At 36.4% G+C, this 21,131-nt stretch overlaps 2 protein-coding genes across 11 annotated transcripts; both read left to right on the forward strand.

Moving 5' to 3' along the window:
* Positions 1 to 3,477: 3,477 nt before the first annotated feature.
* Positions 3,478 to 9,340, forward strand: LOC104611173 (uncharacterized). Of its 7 annotated transcripts, none has more exons than XM_010278124.3 (7): positions 3,510 to 3,828; positions 3,907 to 3,957; positions 4,184 to 4,235; positions 4,971 to 5,029; positions 5,496 to 5,541; positions 8,794 to 8,851; positions 9,021 to 9,340. In XM_010278124.3, the coding sequence occupies exons 1-6, from the start codon at positions 3,763 to 3,765 to the stop codon at positions 8,817 to 8,819; spliced, it is 300 nt and encodes a 99-aa protein (XP_010276426.1). In that variant the 5' UTR covers positions 3,510 to 3,762; the 3' UTR covers positions 8,820 to 8,851; positions 9,021 to 9,340. The 7 variants fall into 7 exon arrangements, 6 of the variants coding, with proteins under 6 accessions (XP_019055602.1, XP_088753882.1, XP_010276423.1 ...); XR_737574.3 differs by having other exon boundaries at positions 3,512 to 3,828; positions 8,794 to 8,877; XM_088897756.1 differs by lacking the exon at positions 5,496 to 5,541 and having other exon boundaries at positions 3,491 to 3,828; positions 8,794 to 8,877; positions 9,021 to 9,076.
* Positions 9,341 to 13,070: 3,730 nt separating this feature from the next.
* On the forward strand, positions 13,071 to 17,815 carry LOC104611174 (pyruvate kinase, cytosolic isozyme). 4 transcript variants are annotated; one of them, XR_016082413.1, is made up of 4 exons: positions 13,071 to 13,506; positions 15,389 to 15,850; positions 16,094 to 17,216; positions 17,337 to 17,815. XR_016082413.1 is itself a non-coding variant. In XM_010278125.3 (3 exons), the coding sequence occupies exons 1-3, from the start codon at positions 13,282 to 13,284 to the stop codon at positions 16,904 to 16,906; spliced, it is 1,500 nt and encodes a 499-aa protein (XP_010276427.1). In that variant the 5' UTR covers positions 13,071 to 13,281; the 3' UTR covers positions 16,907 to 17,312. The 4 variants fall into 4 exon arrangements, 1 of the variants encoding a protein (XP_010276427.1); XR_016082414.1 differs by having other exon boundaries at positions 16,094 to 17,209; positions 17,337 to 17,814; XR_002023441.2 differs by having other exon boundaries at positions 16,094 to 17,045; positions 17,337 to 17,814.
* Positions 17,816 to 21,131: the final 3,316 nt, after the last annotated feature.

Below are 21,131 nucleotides of genomic sequence, written 5' to 3' on the forward strand. Positions count from 1 at the left end.
GTTGTTCTAGCAGAAATAAAGGAGTAACATGCTTTACTTGCTAAACATGATTTGTTCTTGATATTTGGGGATGACTTGTTGTCTCAGTTTTTTGGTAGAAAAAAAAAATTTACAATGCGTTAAGCAAATCCTCTTCTGCTTCTGCCAAATATAATGTGGCAATATCATTGGCCATGTTGTTGATATATCCCAATTTTCTTTCTCTTGTTGAATTAGATCAATACATTAAATCTTACTGGGATAATGGTGGCGGATTATCTGCAGCTGTAGAACAGAAGTAAATTCTTTGCAATTTTCTATTGCTGAATGCAACATGCTAATATTTATCAGCCATATTTCAACTGATGCATTCCGGATCTTGTTATAAATTTTTGAGTAAACTTGATTAGCATATCAAAACAGAAAAGAATAAGAGTTTGGACTATTGAACTTGTCAAACAGATGCATCAAAGGTTAATATAAAGCAAAGTGATCACAGCAAACATCCCAATTTGCCTAAGGATAGCTTGTGTAAAGGTAATGACAAAATTTTGCTGTTTCAAGTTGCTAGAGTGAGCCCTTTTTTTGTGGAATAATATACGAGTCTTATTGGTGAAGCTACCATTCATCATTGTTTCATACCAAAAAGATAGCTTCTTCCCATGGCAATTTGGCAACAAAAATCATATAAGCATATTAAATGAATTGATTATAGTCTGTTTAACTTTTTTTTTTTTTTTTTTTTTCTGTTAAACTGAATAGACATCAAAGTACCACAATATGAGTACTTTGGTCTCACATTCACTCACCAACTTTACTTTGACAGGGATGCCCACTTCTTGCACACATATTCCTGAACTGTTCATGTAATATTCCCCATCAAGCTCCTTATCCAAGTTGCTCATATAGTTTCATTAAGCTTATTTGGTCTACAAATTGGTAACCTGTCCATCTTGATATAGCTTTAGCTGTATCTATTCTATTTACTCAAAGGAAAAGAAAAACAAAGGAACAAAAACAAGGATCCTCAAAAGCTTGTATTCCCTTGAAGTGGCTCTAAAGGAGACCTAGGAGAATAGAAGAAAAGCAACCAGTGGGCTTTCTGTTACTCTGAGATTCCTGACATGTCTAATCTGGTAATTCTTCTGAATGTTACTTGTGTCCTATTTGGACTTACAAATGAAATATATCTTGAAGCATAAAGGCATCCAGAACAAGTCCCAACCACCCCAACTCTTTCCATTTGCTCTTTCAGGTTCTTTGGTTCATGAAACCCTAAGAATGTGCAAACCCTCAAAATGAATATCATGATTGTTACTAGACGGTCATCTCATATTCACATAAAATTGGATCCCTTCCAGGTTCATTGATCAAGCAATCCACTTGTAAACTGCTTTTTTATACATAAATTCCAACAATTGGAACTTTGTTGTTGTTTCAGATGGAGCCCAACAATATCTACCTAAATTCTATAAAATCTACATTCGGATCTGTTAAACCGGATCCAGTTTTGTCTCTTCTTATATGGTCTTTGGATTTGGGTTCTTGTTGCAAATGGTCCAGAACTTGTAGCTACAGGATCCAACCAAACCCCATGATCTGGTCTGCTGAACCTCCAGTTTTTAACTTATAACCCCCCCAACCCCAACTCTTCTTTGCTTACCAAACCATGAAGCTGAAATCTTTCTTCTTGAAGCAAGCAATTGCCAATCAATGGAGACCCATCAGAAGAATATGTTCTATATATATACTTCCTCCTTCACCCTCTATTTGCAGTAATGCCCCCTATTTTACAGTCCTCATCTGTATATCCTAACAAAAATTGCCACTGAGTTGACAACAATTGGTAGACATTCTCCCACAAACCAAAAGCAACAAAGAGAATCTAGGGCAGCTGCCTATACCTATAGGCATTTTGATCATCCTGAAGGGCCAACTAGGGTTGTAGGCCTTCCCAAAGCACCTTGGTTTCCTACCTGTACCTGGGGTTTCTCTTCCTATCTCTTGGACTTCTCCTGTTTGCAGCTCCTCAGGGAATGATCCTAACTTAGATTCTGGGTTAAAGATCCATTCGTTGTATACCATTCCCAACCCAAGTTGTTCCTTTTATGTTTGTGCAAACTGCAAAGTATCATGCTCGCCTAACCTAGCACTAGTAGCAGCAAGTAACCAAGAATAATAGGGATAAATGCTGGTGAAGATGGAGATGCACTTAATTGCGTCCCGGCCCGGGTCCGCAACAGGCCCACAAATTTCTGGCTAGGGCCTGAGCCCATTATCTATCATTTATAGACCATATTCGGTCTACCCCTCCCAAATCCCATGGCAATTTCTACCTTACCCTGAGCTATCCGACTTATCCATACTGTTTGTAGTATTTTTAGCTAAGTAAAGATAATTTACTGTTCAAAAAAAAAAAGAAAGAGAAAACCTTTCTGTACCCATCCTGATGGGTTTTGGGGTGGGGAGTTTTGAGATTCTATAACCTGTACAGGTATGGGTAATATTTTGACTTTTATATGAAAGATAATTGATAATTTATGTAGTTTTTTACATGTCTTAATTAAATAATTATTGAAAATTTTGCTGTTAATTTATGTTATTTTACTTATTTATTGCTTATACATAACATGAAATTATAAGAAATTAAACGGGTTCTAAACCCAACCTGCCCAACCTTTGAATGCAAAGAGAATAAGGTTGGAGAAGGTTTTACATTTTCATGTATGGGGAGAATAGGATTGAGAAGGGTTTTACATTTTCATGTACAAGGAGAGTTTGGATTATCAAAATCCAACCCACTACAGATTTTGGGACAAATAGGAATTAACAAATTTAAAGAGATGGATAAAATCTAAAATTTACAAAACCCTATTCGAACTTGCCCTGTTGCCATTTCTACCCCATATAGTTATGATAAAAAAATGGTATATATATATATATATAATGACACAATATTGTATATCATATTATGGAGAAGTACAGATATGCCCAATGCAGATTTCTGATTTTTACTGGAGAACTATAAACATTCAAAAGGTCAAAAGACCACACTCTATGCGCCCATAAATTGGCATCAATTCCGAGCTAACACCTACCCCAAATATATTTTGAGCCTACAAATTCTGACCCTGGATTGAATGTCATTCTCTCTAACTTTTATACATACATTATGTATCATATAAAATATGAATTCTTATGATATATATAAGCCCAAAGACCAGCTTGGCCCGGCCCATGATCAACCCGAGTCCGGATCAGCTCCTCACACAGCGCTCCTAGCACCGATTTCACAACATGTTTTAGCCGTACATCAGGAACATCTCCTTCTATGTTATCATTCGTGGAAATGTTTCCAACACGGTGGGATGTGGCTGTAAGGAGCGATCAGTAAGCAGCGGATCAGCTTGGCCCGGCCCATGATCAACCCGAGTCCGGATCAGCTCCTCACACAGCGCTCCTAGCACCGATTTCACAACATGTTCCAGCCGTACATCGGGAACATCTCCTTGTATGTTATCATTCATGGAAATGTTTCCAACACGGTGGGATGTGGCTGTAAGGAGCGATCTGTAAGCAGCGGATCCAAATTCGATCAACCCTATGTAGCCATCTGAGGACGGGAGTGTTGCTTCTTTCCTTGTTACTCATGTCACAGATGTCGTCTGTTGGTTTCACAGATCACAGAGGGTCTTTTCTTCTTGCTTCTTAGAGGAAACAGGATTTAGTCAGAGCGAGTCGAGTGCAAGTGTGCAAGGGCAGTGAAGGCTGACTCATTGCGTGATGAAGGATTCAAACAATCCTTGTTTGAGATGTCCTCACTGTGCTGGTCCTCTCTCCAAGGAGATGGTAGCGAAGCCGAAACGTTATTTGTTCTCCTTCTCCTCCTCTCTCAATTTTCCTAACACCTTTTTGGATTGATGGCAGGAAACTAGTAGCTGGACTGTTCCGCCTTTAATCAGGGATGGTTTTTCTATGGTGGGTTCGGATGCTTCTTTCTCTTTTTTATTTTATTCTATTTTTCTAATTTTGGGCTTGGATTGAAATTAGGCCTTATCTGTTTCCTCAAATATATATCTAATTCCTACTGATTCTTTGATGCCTTTGATTGATCATACTTTGTTAAAACTATTCATGCAATATGATTTGTTCATTTTCCCTTTTGTTGGGTTCCTCTAAATGTTTGTTTCTTGTTGCAATTTAGATTGGTTCTGCTGTCGGTGGCACTGCGAGTGCATTCTATGGATTTAACCATGGTATGCTAGTTTTTTTTTTTTTTTTCTTCTCTCATTCTTTTTATTTTCTTTTGCTTTTTAACTTTTGGAAAGTGCTTGACTTGTGCTAATAGTATTTTTGTACGTTGAGTAGGAATTGTTTTTCTTTTTATGGGTATATTAGGTTTAATTCTATGGAATTGATAAAGCACATAACAAACTGGAGGGAGGACAATGGAACAACATGAATAAACTGACATTTCTCTCCTAAGAGATTGACCTCAATAGGGCATAGAGGGGAAGACGGTGTTTTAATTGTTTTAACCTTAAATATGAGGAACCAATCTGATGGGATAAAAGAACAATGTTCAGTATACAGTATTTAATGACTAAATTGGAAAATACAAGGTTTTCCTTACACTTTTTTGGTTAAAGAATAGGAAAAGAAAAATGAATATTGAAGTGATGCATTAAGATGCTGATGCAGTGATCTTGGTGGTAAATAATATGTTAATAACATAACTATTAAATTACATTTATTGATGTCATAACTCAAAAGGTTTTGATGTTATCTATATAAGTAAATTACATTTGTGCTGATACTGTAACTTTTGTTGTTGTCATTATTCCTATTCTTATTTTTTTATATTTATTAACATTTTAATAACTTTCTTCTATTATGTTGCATATCGGTTTCTTATGATCATAGAGATAGCATGAAGAAAACAGAGGGCATTTAATTTTTAAATTGTCTTGATGTTTATGTTCTGTTTGCAGCAATGCCAATTGTTCAAAGATGGGTAAAAGGGCCTATGTGGTTACATTTCCTCATAGGTGTAAGTATTCTAATACATCCTATTTATTTGGATGCTCAAACTTGCTTGAAATATTATTTTCATCTAGTTCTTGATTTTCATTAACTTTTAATGCCTTTGATGGGTGGTCTATTGAAACTTAAAATCCTACCTCGCTATAGAGGAGAAATGTCCTTTTTCCGGTGTTGAGGAACTATCCCAAGTATTTGAGTATTAAAAGTTTCATTAATCTTTTGAGCAACTTGATATATTTGATACTCAAACATCTTTCAAGATATATATATATATATATATAACTTTCAAGAGATATATGAATTGACAAATTATGGAAGTAAGATGAAGGTATTGATTTTATGAGAATATAATATTCAACTAATTTTGCATTCGGATGCAAATGTAAAAGGCCTCTATTTTGTAAAAATATTGACATGTTTTTACAAAGATCAATATTTCCAATGGTTACATGCTATTTTTCATGTGAATGCAGGCTCCACCTGTAATAGTTTTCTCTTCAGCTTGTGCTGGGTTAGCAGGTTAGGATTTTCCCACTGTATATGGTTTATTTAGCTTTCGTCTTTTTTTTTTTTTAATGAAAAAGAAACTGTTTTTTTGCTATTTCATCTTTGGATGCATGATTTTTAAGAAGATTAAGTAGATATAGTTTGTGTATCTCGATGCATCTTCTTATTTAATTGTTATTTTCAGTAATTTATATTTTATACTTTTTTTGACTCCATAAAATGTTACTAACTCTTAGGGGCCATCTGATAACAGCTGAAGTGGTTGAACTTAAAAGCTTATTGTTTTATCTTTTATTGAATAAGTTTTCAAGGAGGTTTGTGCACTCCTTTAATGGCTGAAGCTGAAGTTGGGTAGATGACTATACCCTTAAATATTTTTTATTTAATAATTTTATCTACTAAAATACAAGTCAATTAGTTGTTCATTTCAGCAACTTCAGCCTTAGAGATTATTATTTAATTCTAGCATGCAGCATTACCGTCTTTTCCACAGAATTACAACCATACTAAATAATTAGATCAGTGTTTTCTTTTCCAACTTATCTCAATGGATTAAATGCCTGCATTACTGTCACCAATTTGTGTTAATTAAAATATAGTTCATTAACCCAGACTTTTGGCGTGGCAATACAGGGCAGGCCTAAAACCCTCTCCCCTAAGCAGAGTTTTTGCAAATGGGTTAGCAAACCTTAGTCGCCATGTAAAAAAGTATTTTTGTTATGTTTTGTTTTTTTGGATCAATAACTACAAATTTCATTGATTAAAGAAAAGGGTGATGTAAAGGATCTGTTCACCAAGATACCAAGGCTCTAGCCTCCCAACTCAAAATTACCATGCTCCAAGGACCTTCAGTCCTATTTCGCATCCACCTAATAAGTAATAACTAGGGTTGTCAGTCGACCGATTTTGGTTTGGACCCAATTCGATCCAAACCTTATCAAATCGGATTTGGACGGTCCATTATAATTATTGGGTTGGGCCAATCCAAAATAAATTGCTCTGTATTCTTGTTGGTTTGAATTAGACGTAAACCAAATTTCCAATAATCCGATCATGAGGCCAAACCCTTGTCTAATTTGAAATAAATCAAAACTGAAAATAACATAAATCACTTTTATGAAAGTACTTTTACGGAAACATTTTTATAAAAGTAATTTTATGAAAAGTATTTTTACGAAAGAACTTTTATAAAAATACTTTTACGAAAGCATTTTTACAAAAGTACTTTTATGAAAGCACTTTTATAGAAGTAATTTTATAAAAACACTTTTACAAAATCACTTTAATAAAAGCACTTTTACAAAGTACTTTTACACAAGCACTTTTATGAAATCACTTTTACAAAGAAACTTTTACGGAAGTACTTTTATAAAAGCACTTTTATGGAAGCACTTTTAGAAAATCACTTTTATAAAAGAACTTTTATGAAAGCACTTTTACCAAAGTACTTTTATAAAAACACTTCTACGAAAGTACTTTTACAAAAGCATTTCTACGAAAGTACTTTTATAAAAGTCTATGGAAGTACTTTTCGAAAAGTGTTTTTACACAAGCACTTATCTGAAGTACTTTCAATAAAGTGCTTTTGTAAAAGCACTTTTATGAAAATATTTTTATCAAAGTGTTTTTTCAATGCTAAAAGTGCTTTTATATAATTTTTGAGATTTTATTCGGTTTGGATTGGATCAATCCAATCCATTTACATTTTAATGGATTGGATTGGATTTGGACTGGATTGGGTCCAGTCCATTTATAGGTAGACTCACATTGGACTGGATCGGGTTGGACCAAATCTGTCCAATTGACACCACACCTCTAGTAATAACAATTTGGGTCCTTGAATCTCCCTAATGCCCATAGAAAACCCTTGATTAGAACCATATTATCTGCTATAGTTAATTCATCACAACCAATTGGACTCCCTGAGAATCTCCCCCTGCGACATCTGAGTGAACCTCCTATAGCCTATTGTCCTGGATTTAAGCGCCATCTTGAGCTTGATAGCTCCTTAGAAAAGTTACAATAAAGGTACTTATTCCTAAGGGTAGTCTCAACATTATGTCTCTCTGATTACAAAATCCACCACTACATCTCTGCACTTGCGAAAGTTCTGGAACACCTCTAAATGATGATCAAATTAATGATGTGCAGAATGCTGGTAACATTTTCTTTCTCAGAAACAGAACATGAATTCTAGTAACAATGGAAACTCAGTGGTAATTTCATTTTGCTTGTCAATGAAAATTACATTTTTCCCTAGTACCAGCTAGGCTAGAATAAACTGACACAAGTTAGAAAGAGAGAAGTATATAAAGGGGAAAAGGGTAGAGAAAAAGAAAGAGAAAGAAACCCCAAGGAATTATTCCAAGGGACCTACAATCGCTCTAGGGTTTTCAGGAGAACACTGAACTTAAGTGCTTTCTGTTCTATCAAAAAAAAAAAAAGGAAGAGAATACATCTATTTATAGAGTGACTTGTGTGTTGTGTGGCTGGAATACTGCTCATCATTATTACAAAAATGCCACTGCCTATCTTGTGCATTACGAAACTCAACATCTTTGCACCTGCTAATGCAATTAAATTGAAAATTAGAAGATAAACCCTACTAAACTAGAAGAACAAGATACCATGGACCAGGCCCACATGGGACTGGTCAAAATGATGAAAATATCCCTACTGTCCAAAAACTACGGAAACACGTAAAATTTCAGAAGTTTTCAAAATTGACTCGCCAGCTCCTGCATCAACTAGTAGATAATAATTATGTCAGTGCACATTCAATCTTCTCCTACAATTGCATCTATGTTTGTAGACCTTAAACATATTCTGCAGATAGATCTTAAAGGCATTACCTTTTTGCTTCCTGCAAAATTAGATAAAACATTTAAGCATCATTTAGAAAATATTGGTGACAAAATAATGGTCCAATATTTATCAAAAAATAAAATAAAATAACGGTCCAGTCCATTCACATAAGTGTTGTGTTTGTAGCTGCTATCTTCATTTGACTAGTAAATATTATATAGATGGAAATTGTCCTGTTGATTATTTGCGTCAAATGAGTCGGTGACACAATTATATTGTCTCTAAATTGATACCATCTTTTTGATTAGTTCCAAAATGCAGATTGATTGGTTGTCATGCTAATATTAATCTCCTTTCTTAAATATAGTCGATGGAAATTAGTAGCCAATGGTATTACAAACTATGCAATGCAATTGCTTGGATGGTTAGAATAAACTGATGCATGTTGATTCTATGTAGATGTTCTGGATTGTTTTGAGCACTGACCCTGAATCCCTGATTGGTGGGCCAATTCCAGGCGAGATATTTGTAGAAAATTCCAGTGTTAGTAAATTGAAAGATCATCATATGATTGTAGGGATGTTTCTAATCCCTAGTGCTATTGAGAATCTGCAGCAATCTACTTTTGTTATTTGCTCCGATTTCATAACTTCAAATGTTATCACTATCTGCATGGGATTTTTCAGGTGGTGCAGTTCCAGCACTAGCCCAGCTTGTTTCTTGCGGCAACCACATCTTCATCATTGCCACCGGCTGCTTCACAAGATGATAAGATGCATAAGTCAAGAACCTCCTCCACCCTTTAAATTTTGTTTCTTTTTATTAAGAGTTGGAGAGCCCATGCCTCAGGCATGCTATGCCAGCGACTGGCGAATATACATAGAAGGAAAGGAAAAGAAAAGATGTACAGGTACTACTTAGGATTACTGTATATGTTGTAGGTGTTTTTATTGTTTAATAAATCACAATGTTGCTTAATGCTGTGGTCTAATTAGGGTTAAGAATATGGCTTGATGGATTTTGGTGTCAGTGAGCGTAATTGATAGGAAAGTCAATTACACTATTATGGGGCTCAATTTTGTTCCGGGTTTGGGCTTTGGGCTGGGCCCATTCAAAATTTTGGCAAAAGCCATGGGCTTCAGGTCGGCCCCATTCAAAATTTGGCAGAAGCCAAGCCTGAGCCTGGCCCATGAGCATGTAGGTCTAGTTGCTCGAAGACGGAAAGGTGGGGGCATGGGGTGAAAAGCAGCATAAAGTGGGTTTTTTTTTTGATAGATATGGTTTATATTTGGGTTGACCCTTATCTTACCCCAATTATCTGATCACCCCTATTTTATTAGAGAGAGCCAAAAGAAGAGAGGTTTAGTGGGGGAGGGGAAATGTTACAAATATTGGAGATTTAGGGAAGTTGTCTAAAACTCACCATGAGTTTTCAGCATTTCTCTTAAACTCACAACTTTTCAAAATGTCTAAAACTCACCGTGTCAGTAAGTTTTTATTTTCCAAAACTCACATTCCGTTAGTGCACCATTAATGTTTCTTAACAGAGGTGTCCACATCAGCATAAATAACAGTTTTTATGACCAAATCACCCTTGAATGGCGAGTTAGAGGAAAATGGTCTTTTCATTTTTCAATTTTTTTTTTTTACATTTTAGTGTTTTGTTATAATTTCTAATGTTTTGTAATAATTTTTGCTTTTATTTTACATTTTCTATTTTTTACAATCTTTAATATTTCCTGTATTTTTTGTTATTTATTTGCAATTTCTGTGTTTTTCTATCATTTTTGGTGTTTTTTCTACAATTTTTATTTTTCAATTTCTATAGTTTCTATAATTTGAAAATAATTTTTTATATTTTTTCAATTTCTGTGTTTTTATGTATTTTATATTTGAAAATATTTTTTGAACTTTTTCCTTTTTTCATATCTAAATATTAAAATATATGTATATATTTTATATTTTTCTATGAAGGTTAAAATGATAATATATTAACAGCCGTTAGTCTCTTTAACATCAAGTTAGTGACATGGTGAGTTTTAGACATTTTGAAAAGTTGTGAAGTTATGTTACAAACTCATAGTGAGTTTTTGACAATTTTCCGGAGATTTAAGAATGACATTATTAGAGAGTAAATATAGGTTTTATGAGAGGTAATAAAAGATTCATGAGAGTTTAATTAATTTTGATTTATTATGTTTTTAATGATTTAACTTAAAAATAAATATATACATGTGTGAGAAAAATAGGGGAAGAGGAGAGATGTATGATCTGTGGTGAGAGGACCTCTCATATCCTCTCTTTCCTCATTCAATATAGCTTTTTTTTTTGGTTGAACCGTAGATATAGAATGAGCATTGGTTCGTATAATCCACACCGATTCAAACAGTTTCAACTCTCAAGCCAGTAATGGTTGCATGGGGTGGTACTCTCACTTAGCAGTGGCAATTGCGCAGATTGGGTTGGGTTTGGTTTGGGTTGAGCTTTAACCTAATCCATCTAACCCGTCAATCCATTAATGAGTAATGACTGAGTTATATAAAATTAAATGGGTTGGGTTCAACCCAAACCCGCATTGATCCAATTTAAGCCATGCAAATTTATTAGTATTTATGTACTTAAAACTAAAAACTAATTCCTACTTGACAAATAAGTTGGTTATAGTTTGGTGGTAATAGTAGTTGTTATTTATAGAAATGGTGAATGTTCAAATCACATAACATGCGTATTATTTTTACACAAGTGGTGAAATCATTTGACTATGTTCGGATTTCGGGTTTGATTTAACCGCTTAGGTTCAAATTGGTCAGACTAACTTGAACTATTTAACTAGATTTGTCTTCGAGCTAATCACATCAAGAGTGGTTGAATCATTTGGATTCGGATCAGTTTGGTTGGACCAGATCAGATTGGTTTAGTTAATGGTGGTTTGACTTGACTCAGCTCATATCGGGCTGTGCATGGGTTTGTGATTGAACCCATTACTCTGAAGCGGGTCGAGGGAAGCATATCATGCCAGTTCAAATTCGGGTCAGGTTGTGCAGATTTGGATCAGGTCGATCTGAACTGGGGGACAAAGCAAGCGGATCAAGTTGCTTAGGGTCGGGTCAGATCCAAATTGCCTTAGTCTGAATTGGGCTGGGTTGATCGATCCAAATGAATCGGGCCGTGGTGATCAGGTCTGTTTATATTCAAAATGGACTGAATTGATCTAGACTCGGGTGAAGTTGATTTGGATTTATATAATTTGAGTGAAGTGTGTTGATTCGAGACAAACTAATTTTAGTCAATAATTAGTAAAAAATTAATGTATTAATTATAAATTATTTCACTTAAACGAAGAAAATAAAAAAAAGGTTAAGAATTTGAGGTTTTTATTGTTCAGTCCACCCCTAGAAATCTTAGCTCCACCGTACAGGTGGGATGAATCCCGATTGTGAATTGATACCAAATCCACAGGTAGGATGCGATTTATAGGGGGGCGGAGCTATAATAAACTAGGAGGGGGCTGTAATTTCAGATTTCTGAGATGGATTACAGTCTACTTATTCCTAAGAAATTAATATTTGTATCTTTAATGGTTAATCTAATGCTTATCCATATTCTAATATGACTTAACCCATTAAATGATTCAATGGATGATTAACCCATTTCTAACCATTCAAGTAAATGGGCGGATTGGATGAAAACTGTCAATACATATTAGTGAATGGTGCTAATAACCTAGCTGAGACTGAGACGAGGAGGAATGCAACAACTCTTGCAAGTAGGATTAGAGATCTGTCATTGCTACTACCCTTGCGTCTATAGAGTGTGATTCGCATTCCTCGTCCCACGCAGCCTTGGCATCATTCCGCAGTATGTGTGTGGGACTCTCTGTTTTCAGTTGAATTGAAAAATAAAAACCAACCTGTAATTCAGCACTACCTGATTTGCATTTTGTTTGTAGTGTATAATAATAATAATAATAATATGCTCAAATAAATGCAAAAATCTGCGAAAGAGTGGGTGGATGACAGAAGTGTGAGACTCCCGTAGTATATTCTCCCAATCTCTCATGAGATCAGATTTTATCAGTTTCTGAATTCATTAAGTAAAAGGTAGAGGTTTTGATGGTGGAGTAGTGATTCTCTGTCTCTCGTTTCTCTGGATTTCTTGTTTTTTTCCTTTTTATTTCTTCAAAAAAAAAAAAAATCTCTCATGAGATCCAGCACAAATCCATAGAAACTTGAAAGTGGGCCCACCCCACCGAGCAAGCAAAACGAAGAAAGTAATGGGCCAAACCAAACCAATGGGCTGCATTAATGTAATGGTGTTGACTCTTGACTCTTGACCTAATGACCTGGGGTGATCACTGATCAGTGATCACACACCTCACTAACCTTGGTCCTTGGATTTGTTTAGCTTTTTCCAGGGAGGAAGCTTTTAATGAACAGGGGGTGTTTTGCGTCCGGAGAGGCAGGTCTTATTTAATGTCTAATCCTCCCATAACTTGCCACCTTTCTCATTTTTCAAGATCTCAGGTTGACTTTCAACCATCTGATTTGGACATCAATTTGCGGAAACTACTAATGAGGGCAAGAACCATTGTGTACATATGGGTTTCTGGCCAACTGGAATTCCCTGTGGGACCCAGCTGAGAGTAGTTTGTGGGCGCCACAGAAACATGGGGCCGCCTCAGACCACAGGTCCACAGCTTTAGCTTTATTTTCATGTAAAGTTATAAACAACGGTCCAAAGGCCAACCAAACGACAGCAGAACCTGGAAAATCGACGGAGTCCCGCCTTCGACAGATTTCGTGTAGACCTTGAATCCCATCAAAACACGAAAACACATTCAAACACCACAACCACCAGAGCTCCAGAGGAATTTCCTTTCTCTGGTATTCTTTTTCTTCCTTGGGCTTTTCCTCTTTGAAGCTATCTCTGTTCGCAGCTTTCTCCGCAATGGCGATGCAAGGAAGGCGGAGGCCCAAAACAAAGATTGTCTGTACGTTAGGTCCTGCTTCAAGGTCAGTGCCTATGATCGAGAAGTTGCTGAGAGCGGGCATGAATGTTGCACGCTTCAACTTCTCTCACGGTTCTCACGCTTACCACCAAGAAACCCTTGATAACCTCAGAACCGCCATGGAGAACACTGGGATACTCTGTGCCGTCATGCTGGATACCAAGGTATTATTGTGTTCCTCCATTTGGGTTTTGCTTCTTTCTGCTTTCTGTCGCGTTTTTGGTTTCTGGGTCCGTTGCAGGTGTTTGTTTAGTTTTCTGCTGCGGTTTGTTCGTTTTAGGCTTTGATGCTCTGTTAGTTTTAGGGGTGCTATTTTTCTTCCTTTGTTTGCTTTTGGGTTCTGGGCTTTGTTTTGTTCCTGAATCTTTTTTTTTGATGCAGAGTTTGGCTCTGTTCTGGTTATGTATTTCTTTTATTTGATTTTAGTAGGTGTTAGAGAGTCAAGTGGCTAGTTATCCTCAGCTTTTTAGGAACAATGATCATGCAGAACTGATTCATGTCAAGAGTTAAATAAAATTTATAAATGTGTTCACTTCTTCTCTTCTTTAGTTCCTAAAATGACTTGTGTTTTGTTTTGGTTAGTATCCTGTGGTGAATTCAGAGGACAGTGTGTGGCTTCTAGGACCAAAAAAGTTTTATTTTTGAAATGAAATTCTGACCTTGTTCTCTTGGCCTTTATTGTTTCTCTGTTGTCCATTACTCTTGTCTTGTTTTGGTTTGTCCTTGGTATGTCACTTTCGTTTGTCCTTTTCTTCTTGTATTCCCTACCCCTTTATGTGATTTACTAAAATCTCTCTGCCAAGTTTTCCATTTTTTGTGTTAAGTTTTTCTATTGTTTATGAGTATGACATTAGTGTTTGGATGCAACATAGACTAGTTATGTTGCCTTTCTTTTTAAATGTTTTCTAACGGTTCTGTTTATATGGTTCTTTTAATATGATTTACTAATCTTTATTATGTGCTTGTTTGATGTATGGAAACTTAATTAAGGCCAGCTATTTTGTTTCACTGTTTCATCCATATGTATTTCAAAATTCTTCTACCAACCATTGCATTCCCATGTTTTTTCTAGAAGAACTAAAGAACATGGGGTAATAGAAATTATGAAGGAAAACCCGTTAAAAAATTTTCTGAAACAAATATTTGTTAACAGCATAGATTAACCTCTTGGGTCTTATTAGCTTTGCTAAGTACATTTTGAACTTCACACAAGTTTAGTAGTTTTTCTTGAATTGTTTTGGTCTCTAATATTTGTTTTCGTAGTAGTTCTTGTTGGAGGGGGAGTTGTTTGTCTTTCCTCATTGTGTTAGTCTCCCTTTGTGCAATTTACCAAAATTTTGTTCCAAAGTCTATTTTTCTTGTTGTATACATTTCTGTTCTCTTTTTGTTTCAACTTTCTGGGATGGTGGGATTGCAAGATAGGCTAGTTGTCTTGCACTTTTATGTTTTGTTTAGAAAATTTTATATGGTTCTTTTTCTGTCATCATATGAGCATTAATCTCTATAATTTGTTCATATTTGTTTGGGTTAAAGCTATTGTCATTAGCATATTGTTCTTATTTTCCTACACCTAGAGGCTTTAAAATTTTCTAATTTTCATGTTTTATGGAAGAATTAAAGCGTCGAAGATGATTGGACTCATAAGAAACAAGTTTTTATTTCTAAACAAATGAATATGAGATCATGGAATGGCATTGTTGCATTGATGTGTTGGCAAAATTTTAAAAGGCATAGATTTAAAAAGATGGGATGCCATCTGGATTTTATTGGCTTTGTTGTTTCATGTTCTCTAGGAGTACTCTAAACTTTACATGTTTTTGTAATAATAGGTTTACAACAATTTATTTAATTGATATTGCTTCAATCAAGGCATCATAATGCTTATATGTATGAGGTGATGAAGGTCTGCTTTATTTCAGTATGCTGTTGCCTGTTGTCTTTGTCCTAGATTCCCAGGTTGAACTTGCTGTGTTTTACCATGTTCAGTACGATTGAACCCTTTTTACAATTCATTATCTCCTAAACTTTTTCTTTGCAATATTTCAGGGACCAGAAATTCGAACTGGGTTTTTGAAGGATGGAAAGCCCATTAATCTGAAGAAGGGTCAAGAGGTAACCATCTCTACCGATTATAGTATCAAAGGTGATGAGAACATGATTTGCATGAGCTACAGAAAATTAGCTGAGGACTTAAAGCCGGGAAGTGTGATACTATGTTCTGATGGCACAATTACACTCACTGTTCTGTCTTCTGACAGGAAGTTGGGTTTGGTTAAGTGCCGCTGTGAGAATTCTGCTGTTCTTGGTGAAAGGAAAAATGTCAATCTTCCAGGAGTCATTGTAGATCTCCCAACTCTGACAGAGAAAGACAAGGAGGACATCTTACAGTGGGGGGTCCCCAATAAGATTGACATGATTGCTCTATCCTTTGTACGCAAAGGTTCAGACCTTGTTGAGGTCCGAAAGGTGCTTGGGAAGCATGCCAAAAATATCCTTCTCATGTCAAAGGTCTGTTAATGTTGCTGGCCCTAAGCTTGTTATGCATGGAAAAATATAGAGGAAGTTTTAATCCCTGCTGATCATATGCTCTCGCTTATTATTACTGTTAGTATCACTACATATAGCACCTTCTCCACGCCTCACTTTCCCCTGCCACTGTGGCTATAGAACACATGGATTGTAGATAATGATCAATTAATGAAAGCCCAGTTCAGAATGCTAAAATTTTTTATTTCGATTGTGATTTTTCAGGTTGAAAATCAAGAAGGGGTGGCTAATTTTGATGACATTCTTGTGAACTCTGATGCATTTATGGTGGCACGAGGTGATCTGGAAATGGAAATTCCAATTGAGAAGTTATTTCTAGCACAAACAGTGATGATTTACAAATGCAACATACAGGGAAAACCTGTAGTCACTGCAACTCAAATGTTGGAATCTATGATCAAGTCTCCACGTCCTACTCGAGCTGAAGCCACTGATGTTGCCAATGCAGTTATTGATGGCACAGATTGTGTAATGCTTAGCGGGGAAACAGCTGCAGGAGCTTACCCTGAACTTGCTGTTCAGACAATGTCCAGGATTTGCATAGAAGCAGAGTCCTCTCTTGATTATGGGGGAGTTTTTAAACGGATCATGCAAGCTGCACCAGTACCCATGAGCCCATTAGAGAGCTTGGCTTCCTCTGCAGTACGTACAGCCAACACGGCAAAAGCAGCTCTGATCTTGGTTCTAACAAGAGGGGGAAGTACTGCAAAGCTGGTGGCCAAATATAGGCCTGCTATGCCAATCTTATCTGTGGTGGTACCTGAGATAAAGACGGATTTTTTCACTTGGTTTTGCAGTGATGAAGCTCCGGCAAGACATAGCCTTATTTTTCGAGGGTTGGTGCCTGTTTTAAAAGCAGGATCTGCAAAGGCTTCTCATACAGAAGCCACTGAGGAAGCACTAGAGTTTGCCCTTCAACATGGAAAAGAGAAGGGACTCTGCAAGCCCGGGGATGCAGTTGTTGCACTGCATCGAGTTGGAACTGCATCTGTTATCAAGATTTTGACAGTGAAGTGATGATCATCTGAGGAGCCAGTTTGTTATGGATACTGAAAGAGAGGAGTGTTAGTTGCAGTTTAATGGCTGGCAGTGCTTACATTAAATGATGATTTTGGTGATTGATGTCTTCTTTTTGGGCATGTGTGGAATGCTTGTGGTAATTTTCCTGGCTTGTTCATTCATTCTCTAGAGTCAAGGTATTAGTTATTCTGCGGGAAACTTGGAAACAGAGTTATCGATACTTTTAATGTGGCGGCAGCACAGTTTTGTAGCAAAGTTTACTCATCAAAAAATTTTGTACCAAGTTTTGTTCTTGGTTAGGTATAAGGTGGACAACCTTCATATGTCTGTTGCTCAAATTATTAGACTGTTGTCTGTCTCTTGGACAATTGTTTTATTAACTCTCTCTCTCTCTCTCTAAATGTTAATTTTCCTGTCTCCTGCATAGGGGTGTAAACGGATCGTCACCCATTGCTGCTAATGCTCTTCGTCACCCATGCCAAGTCGTCGACAACAACCGCATCTTAGACAAAAACGACCTCAATGTAGACATCGATCTTTGCTGAAAAGCTGCTAATAATACTAAATTTTGTGAAGAATGTTGCAGCAGCAGAGGTTTCTCCAACTTGTTCATTCACCATTTTGCCTCTACAAAGATATTAGCATTAAACTTTGTCAAGGAATGTTGGAACAGCAAGATTTCTCAACTCCGGTTGCCATTAAGAGAAGTACAGAAGAAGGCAACGATGAGGGTTAGGGACTTCCGGTCTTAGGTTTAGAGTTGGATTTTCAAATGAGAAAGGAGATTTCTTGGACAGTTTTTAATGATTTTTTGGGGAAGGGGATTTGTTGGAGGATGCGCCAGATTTTTGAATGATAGAGAAGATTTGTTGAAAAATGTTTAGGGAAAAATGGTTTTACCTTTATACCCACCCTTAAAGAAACAAAGATATAATGGGGTTATGCATGCAAATTTATATAATATATTAATAATATATAATTATAATCGGTTTAGATATATATCAGATTGAATCAATTTAAATTCAAATTCGATTCGATTAAATAATCGATATAACAATTAAATTCGAATTCGACTATTTATTTGATTCGAATATCCGAATTTGATTCATTTAAGTAGAAACGAATTTGCAGATACCGTTTACAGGCCTACTCCTGCATGAGGGTTGCTATTATTATCCTTTGTTTTTGGCTAATAAAGCTTCTGAGCTAAGGTTATAATAGAACAATATGCAAGTAACCAAAGTGCACTTAGGCTTTGGTATAGGTTGATGTGTGACGCATCGAAGAGGGAAAGGGAACATTGCCTTCCTCAGTTAGGTGTGGGTGAGCATTCAGTTTAGGAAAATCAACTGACATCGAATTAAGTTAATTGAAATAACCAAATTAAAATTTTTGGTTTGATTTTTTAGTTATTTTGATTAAAATTGACTTTCATTATATATATATATATATATAGTCAATTATAGATTGATTCAACTTCTCAAACAAGTAAAAAAATGTTTTTCATTTCACCCCCAACTTCTAATTCTACTCTAATAAATTATGAATGACCCATGGTTTTTAAAACCGACCCGTGACTGAATCGGTCAGAGTCCGGTTACTGGGTTGAACGGTCCGACCAACATGGGAAAAAGACAATAGGCAATGCGAGTCAGCAATAGTCTTTGCATCGCTCAATATATGCCTCTATCTCCATGGTACTGTTGACTTGGAACCTTGCATGTGTGTAATCACCCTTGATTTGAATCCTCTCCCATAATAATCGGCTGCTGTCTCCACTGCCAAAAGTAAAGCTTGCATTTTTGTTGTTTATGCATCCATCGCTTTGATAGAACAAGCTCGTGCAATGAGAAATTGGTTATCAATGGCTACACAAGCCGCTACTCTAAGTGTTGGTGTCAAGGTAAGATTACGGAGGTTGGTCAAGTCTCCGAAGGTTCGGAGAAGGCGATGGAAAAGAGAGAGAACATAGGAAAGAGAGAAGAAAAGAGGGAAGAAGGGAGAGTCCTTTTATGAGAAACCCTAGGTCAAGATTATCTTATATCTCTCTCCCTTAGGGAAGAGTTATTCTCCCCTTTTATAGAGAGAAAATCCAAGACTTTAAAGGAAAATGACTTCATAAAGAGAAAAGCCAAGGCTATAAGGAGAATGACTTTTATTTATGTTGACTATTAAGAGAGCGTCATTGGGGTTTCGTTACGTGTCTAGCGAGATCTTTCAAAAGCAGGGTTTCTTTTCCCTTAAGGATTTTCTACATATGCTACTTCCTTTATCTGCATAGGCCAATTCTCATCGCAACCTGTTTTAGGTATGAATTCATTGCAGATGTACAAACGTCCGATGAATTGTGAATTCATCACAAGCATCCAAATAGTATTGATTTGACATCCTCTGTTCTCTTATGGTTTTAGTGAACATTATGTACCTACACCAAGTCCCAAATGAAAAGCACTATCAAACCAGATATAGACATCTACTATTCTCCGTTCGCGGATGACATTACACATCAACCGGGTTTGTTACAATAGGTGCACCCCAAAACTTAAGTCATGCATAGATTTCCGAATTTGTTCCACAAACTCCATAGGTTGAACTTCTTTTCCTTTGAATTGGCACTCGTTCCTTGTCAGCCAAATTGTCCAAAGCACCAGTGCACGTACTTGCAGCAAATGAACTCCAGTTTGATCCTTATAGTTAGTAGATATAATAAAGTTTTTCAGCCAAGAGCACACTGAATCATCGCAAGTAGTATCAGAATGCCAGCCTATCACTCCAAACCACACAACTTTAGAAAAAGCATAAGATAAGAACAAATGCTCCACTTTCTATATCTCTATATCTCCATTACAAAAGACACAACGCCGATCCACATAATCACCCACCATCTATTCTTGGTAAACACCACTCCTTGCAATAATTTCCAAAGAAACAGATGCACACAAGGATAGATTTTAGCTTTCCAAAATTTCATCCAAAAGGCCCGCTCCCGCAATTCTAGAAAACTTTGCATCATCCGATACGTATTATATCGGAAGCCTCTTAATACGCCCCTACAGGAGGTGTTTCGGGGTTTAACCCGGTTCAGGGGGTAGAAGGGTTTTAGACCGATCCCTCTGAACTAGGTTCACAAAAATAACTAAAAAAAGGGGAGAGAGCAAAGGCCGATACAGCCTGATACACCCCTATCGGCATATTGGGCTGTATTGATATTTTGAACCTTGCTAACATGGTGTAGCAAGATTTAACAGTGAATTGCCCACCTCATTCCTTCACCCAAAGCCACTCACCCCCCTGCGTAGTCAGTCTAGAAACGCCAACCTTTTTGATTGCCACCTGAATATCATTAGGAAAGAGAGCTTCTAACAGGTTTTCATTCCACTCTCGAGAGTGTGTAAGCAGTTCACTTACAAGTTCCACACCCAAATTCTCATTTCTTAGAGAATTGAATTAGCGAGTGTAAATTCATCTACTTCAGGAATCCATGGATCCCTTCCCCCCATACCCCTAATAATCACAATCCTCCTTTGTAAGAATTCTTCACCCCACCTTACACAACAAAGCATCATTAACATATACCATCTACTTAAACTAAGATTTTTTGTTACTACAAAATTAATAAGAATAAGATAACAATACTTATGTTTTTAATACTAATATAGGAATATAAAAATTAATGGATTAAACTGGTGTATATTTGAATTTGGTCTCATTAATTATTATAATTTCGGGCAACTTGACCCCACAAATCACCCTGCAGATAGAAAGTAAATCCCTTGGAATATTAACATTAGAGAGATAGACTCGTTCGGATGAGATAGAGCTTCCTTAGCCGTTCAATCTGCACCTTGATTTGAATAGTTCTTGGAGATTTCTCTCTCCTTACTTTAGCAAAGATTAAATTCAGAAAAAAAAGACATTTATTGTGTCTCGTGCATTGAAATTGAAAGCCACTCTTGTACCAGTGGTTGCGTGTTTGTATTGTACCGATTCTAATGCACAGAGCACTTCTCATTCATTGAAGACTGAAGAGATTCATTGTCCATTGTATGAATGCTCTTTGACAAAAAAGAGAAAGAAAGAAAGAAAGAAAGAAGAAGCTGACATCAGGTGGAAATAAGGTTTTTAAAATTAGATCAGATAGGGAATAGTTCTGGGTTGAACGGTCTGATTATTTGGTCTAAATGGATGGTCCATTCTGACAAAAAATGACCAAAAATCGTTC

Source organism: Nelumbo nucifera, chromosome 2 (assembly GCF_055504915.1).
Source record: "Nelumbo nucifera cultivar China Antique chromosome 2, China Antique-T2T, whole genome shotgun sequence".
Lineage (NCBI taxonomy): Eukaryota > Viridiplantae > Streptophyta > Magnoliopsida > Proteales > Nelumbonaceae > Nelumbo > Nelumbo nucifera.

Bases quoted from the DNA above. Each gene is read 5' to 3' on its own strand.
- LOC104611174 (XM_010278125.3), top strand. From the start codon at position 13,282: ATGGCGATGCAAGGAAGGCGGAGGCCCAAAACAAAGATTGTCTGTACG. The intron at 13,507-15,388 runs GTATTATTGTGT...GCAATATTTCAG, and splicing joins CCGTCATGCTGGATACCAAG to GGACCAGAAATTCGAACTGG. The intron at 15,851-16,093 runs GTCTGTTAATGT...GTGATTTTTCAG, and splicing joins ATATCCTTCTCATGTCAAAG to GTTGAAAATCAAGAAGGGGT.
- LOC104611173 (XM_019200057.2), top strand. From the start codon at position 3,763: ATGAAGGATTCAAACAATCCTTGTTTGAGATGTCCTCACTGTGCTGGT. The intron at 3,829-3,906 runs GTAGCGAAGCCG...GATTGATGGCAG, and splicing joins GTCCTCTCTCCAAGGAGATG to GAAACTAGTAGCTGGACTGT. The intron at 5,030-8,793 runs GTAAGTATTCTA...GATTCTATGTAG, and splicing joins GGTTACATTTCCTCATAGGT to ATGTTCTGGATTGTTTTGAG.